Below are 4,654 nucleotides of genomic sequence, written 5' to 3'. Positions count from 1 at the left end.
CCCAGGGAAGTGGAGTTGCAGAAGCTCCTCGTCCGGCAGTCCATCGTCCTCCAATGGGAGGAAGAATTAGCTGGACGCGAAGAAGGACACAGGACTGTCGAGGCGGTCCGGCCGGTCCTACAAGATTGGCTGGAGAGAGAGCGGGGCTCGTTAACCTTCCGATTGGTGCAGGTGCTCACGGGTCATGGCTGTTTTGGGAGCTACCTGCACCGGTTCGCAAAACGGGAGGTGACGGCCGAGTGTCACCAATGCGGCTGCGCCGAGGACACGGCGCAGCATACGCTGGAGGAATGCCCAGCCTGGGCGGGGCAGCGCCGCGACCTCGTGGCTGTGGTGGGGGACGACCTCTCCTTGCCAGCCGTAGTTAAGGCTATGGTTGCCGATGAGAGGTCGTGGAAAGCGGTCCTCTCCTTCTGCGAGAATGTAATGTCGCAGAAGGAGGCAGCGGAGAGAGAACGGGAGGCCGACCCAGCCTCCCACCCGATCCGCCGCAAGCGCGCAGGGGCCCGGAGGAGAGCGTATGCCCGTCTCCTCCCCCCCACCTAGAGAGGTCTGGGCAGCGGCGCGGGGGCGTCGCTGCCCATTACATAGGCCTCGCAGAGAAGGCGCGCGTGGTATGCCCACGTGCCTTCTGAGGAGGCAGGGGTAAGGTCATCTCAAGGCCCCCCAAGAGAAGGGCCCGCCGCATGTGGTAGTGGCGGGCGGCGCCGGCGTGGTCACGGTTGCGTACTTAAGAGATCCCGTGGCCACGCCCCATTGGCGGCGCGCAGGCATACCGTTGGTTTTTTAGTGGGTAGAGGCGCCTTTTGCAGAGTCCCACATAACCCACATGTTCTCCCCCGGGTGTGTGGGTATGCATAAAGCATTTTTCCAACGAAAAAAAAAAAAAAAAAAAAAAAAAAAAAAAAAAAAAAAAAAAAAAAAAAAAAAAAAAAAAAAAAAGGTTAGGTTAGGTTAGGTTAGGTTAGGTTAGGTTAGGTTAGGTTAGGTTAGGTTAGGTTAGGTTAGGTTAGGTTAGGTTAGGTTAGGTTAGGTTAGGTTAGGTTAGGTTAGGTTAGGTTAGGTTAGGTTAGGTTAGGTTAGGTTAGGTTAGGTTAGGTTAGGTTAGGTTAGGTTAGGTTAGGTTAGGTTAGGTTAGGTTAGGTTAGGTTGGGGTGCAAGGGCTGGTAGACCTCCTCGTGGTGCACCCTGGGAGGGGGAGGATAGACGCTCAGTTGCGCGCTTTCTGTCCTTCCTCTGCTAACTACCAGTCGCAGTCGTGGTCGCAGTTGAGCTTGCTCCTGCGTTGGCTTCAGTGCCGTGTTTCGTTGTTAGCTGCTCCGGTCATGCCTCAGTTCCACCTGAGGTTGCAGCGGACGCAGTCGTCGTCCAGTGGTCAATACCATTGGGCTGTGGTGGTCATGCGATGTCCCGCGAACATCGTCAAACCGCAAACTTGGCCCGTTGGTGCCAGGAGCGGGGGCCGCCTTCCTTGAGGGTGGGGGCTGCGAGGAAGAAAACCTCTATAAAAAATCACCCATGGTGAGGGCAACGGTTGACTTAGGTCAGCTGTTGGCCAACTCGTAACCTGGCCCGCGGGGCCGGCACGAGGGTCGCTGGCGTTAGACAGGGACCGCGAGGATGGAAAACCTCTATAAAAACCACCTAGGGCGGCGGGTGCTGCTAGCTTCGGGGAAGAAGTTAGTGGTGCAGACCACGGTCACCGTCGGCCGAGCCGTTATCCTGGGGTAGGTGCTGGTCATGTGTTAGGCCTACCTTGAGACCGGCGGTCTTGCCTTAATTGGCTGGGCCAAGGGGAGAAAACCCCAATAAAAATCCACAACTCTTGGCGTGAGGGTTCTCCGCGTCGGGATGCTCTTCGGAGCGGCTGGAGTGTTTACCAGTCACTAGAGACCAAACCTGTGATACCGCCCGACCTCACAGCGTTAATAGGGCCACTGTTTGGGTATTGGGAATCTCTGCCCCTGTGGAGCTGTATTTCTTCCCTACTCGTGGGATTTTTATGGACGAATTAACAGAAACCTTTCAAAACGGCCCTTCTCAGGGCCAAACCTCAAACGGTCCTTCTCAGGACCAAACCCCAAACGGCCCTTCTCAGGGCCAAACCTCTGAAGATAGGACACGGGTGAGGACGCCTGTTGTCCGGGTGGAGCGCATGGTGCTCAGGTCGCGTTCAACGACCCCTAAAGCGCCTGAAGAGAAGACAGTGGACAAAGCTAGCTGTGGCCTTACGGAGACGGACGACCAGTCTGACACAGGTAGCCTCATCACAGTGCGTTCACAGTCAGCACAGGACGATGCGGATTCAGACTCGGCTATGAGCTGTAGCTCGATGGACGAGAGCAGGTTTTGGCGGAAGCGCAAAACTAACCCTGACAGCTCGGGTTCAGATGCCGAAACCAAAAGAGGCCGCGGCAGGCCTCCCTCTACAGGGCAATACGTCGGCCTCGCCAAAACGAAGGAGGAGCTGAACCGCGCCAAAAGAGAGGAGCTCCGCCTTAGGGCGGAAGAAGAGGCAGCCGGTCTCGCGCAGTCGCTCTCGATTCGCAGCCAGCCTGGCAGCGGCAGGAGAGTAGCGAGCCTGCTGCAAGACGAGGAGGAACACACTGTGGGCTCTCTGATCGAGCAGGTGAAGACCAGCCTGAGGACAATTGATTTGGTGGCCTCAAAGTCCTCAAATCTAAAGGGCACCTTTGTAAAAGCCCTCAATGAAGCCGCCACGTCCATAGGTGTTGCTTTCGAGGAGATTAAAGACCGCACGTCCTCTGAGGAATCGCGGCGACTGCAGACGCAAAACAACCGTCTGCGAGCGGAACTGAAGGAGCTCCGCTCCGAAATGGAGCAGCTCAGAGCGGAACTCCGGGCTCAATTCAGGAAACAATCCCCGGTGCCGTCTCCACCGAAGGAGCAGGCGCAGCCCGCCCGTTCCCCTGAGCGACCCAACATGGACGATATGGTGCGTGCCGTGACGGCTCAAGTGGGGCTGATGCTTGACGCACGGTTTGGAGCTCTCGAGCTGGAGGGTAGGCTTCTGCCGGCCCAACCAATGCGGCCCCCGTTGGCTGCTGACAGGCGACGACAAGCCGCACAGGCGGCTTCACAAGAACTAGCGGCGGGGCCAGCGCCCGCAACTAAGACGACTGTAGGTGGACCCAAGTCGGCTTCAACCTCCACTCCGAGGCGAGGCCCTCCGAATTTTACTGAAGAGCCCCAAAAGGGCAGCAAAACGAAAGGGAAGGGAAAAGGAAAGAAGAGCGTGGCCCCAACAGCGGCTAAGGCCACCACAAACCCATCTTCTCCCTCGACCTCAGCTCTTCCTCCCCAGCCATCAGTCCCTGCGCCCGTGAGCGAGGGCTGGAATGTGGTGGCCCGAGGCAAGAAGAAAGGGACGGCAAAATCGCGCCTAGCGTCCCAGCCAGTGACGCAGCGCCAAAAGGCCACCAAGCCTAAGCCGCGTAAACTCCGCCCGCCTCGCTCGGCGGCGGTAGTTCTGACGCTGCACCCGGACGCTGAAGGAAGGGGCGTAACGTACGCGCAGGTGCTTTCCAGGGCGAAGGAAAACATCGACCTGGAGCAGCTAGGCATTACTGCCATAAAATTTAAGCGGGCAGCCACTGGCGCAAGAGTCCTTGAACTGCCAGGTGCAGCCAATGGTGAAAAGGCCGACTCGCTGGCAAAAGAACTGGCTGAAAAGCTGGGGGAGGACATAGTCCGAGTCTCCAGGCCGGTAAAGTGCGCGGAGCTGCGCCTCACGGAGCTCGACGACTCGGTGTCGCCTGGTGAGGTTGTCGCAGCGGTTGCTAAAGTCGGCGGCTGCGCAGAGGCCCAGATAAAGGCAGGAGAAATCCGCCAAGATGCCTCCGGCCTCGGTACAATCTGGCTTCGCTGCCCAATCACGGCAGCCAAAAAGGTGGTGGAAGCTGACCGCGGGCGAATTCGGGTAGGATGGGTCCGTGCCGCAGTGAAGCTGCTCGATCAGCGTCCCATGCGGTGCTACAAGTGCCTCGAAAAGGGCCACGTTAGGGCACAATGCACCGGCGACGCTGATCGCACTGATCTGTGCTATCACTGTGGCAAACCCGGCCACAAAGCAGCTGGCTGTTCTGCGTCACCACACTGCGTTGTCTGCGAAAGCGCAGGTAAAAAGGCGGATCATAGGCTGGGCTCTAAGACTTGTCTAGCTCCTGGCCCGAAAGCGAAAAGAAAGAAGGCTGAAACTGGCTCTCGGGCCATATCCCAGCCTTCCCAGCCATCCAACAGCAGGTTGGATGCTCCGGAGGAGGATCGAATGGCCACAGATTAATATGGCCACTCGGGTGCTTCAGGCGAATCTCAACCACTGTGCCAGGGCCCAGGACCTGTTGTTCCAATCCCTGGCGCAGTGGAGGATAGGTGTTGCTGTGGTGGCAGAGCCTTACTCGATACCTCCCCGCGATGATTGGGTGGGTGATCTGAACGGTTCTGTGGCTCTTGTGGTGAGAACGGCGACTGGTGGTTTGCCGCTCACTAATGTCATCAGGGGAAGGGGATACGTGGGTGCCTTTTGCGGTGAAATTTTCTACATCGCAACGTATTTTGCGCCCAACCGCCGCCGCGGCCGTCGCCGCCGCCGCCGCCGTCTGGTCGAATTCGAGCAGTTCCTGGACGAAATAGG

At 58.1% G+C, this 4,654-nt stretch overlaps 1 protein-coding gene across 1 annotated transcript; it reads left to right on the top strand.

Annotated features, from left to right (window-relative positions):
* Positions 1-2,002: 2,002 nt before the first annotated feature.
* On the top strand, positions 2,003-4,181 carry LOC133534143 (uncharacterized). Its single transcript, XM_061873230.1, has 2 exons — positions 2,003-4,018; positions 4,140-4,181. The coding sequence occupies exons 1-2, from the start codon at positions 2,003-2,005 to the stop codon at positions 4,179-4,181; spliced, it is 2,058 nt and encodes a 685-aa protein (XP_061729214.1).
* Positions 4,182-4,654: the final 473 nt, after the last annotated feature.

The sequence above is a fragment of the Cydia pomonella genome, unplaced genomic scaffold (assembly GCF_033807575.1).
Source record: "Cydia pomonella isolate Wapato2018A unplaced genomic scaffold, ilCydPomo1 PGA_scaffold_61, whole genome shotgun sequence".
Taxonomy (NCBI): Eukaryota; Metazoa; Arthropoda; class Insecta; order Lepidoptera; family Tortricidae; genus Cydia; species Cydia pomonella.
Note: the sequence above shows the minus strand (reverse complement) of the source record. Positions and strands in the feature narration are given on the sequence as shown.

Coding starts and splice junctions, on each gene's coding strand:
- LOC133534143 (XM_061873230.1), top strand. CDS start 2,003: ATGGACGAATTAACAGAAACCTTTCAAAACGGCCCTTCTCAGGGCCAA. Junction 4,019..4,139: donor AGTGCCTCGAAAAGGGCCAC/GTTAGGGCACAA, acceptor GCGAAAGCGCAG/GTAAAAAGGCGGATCATAGG.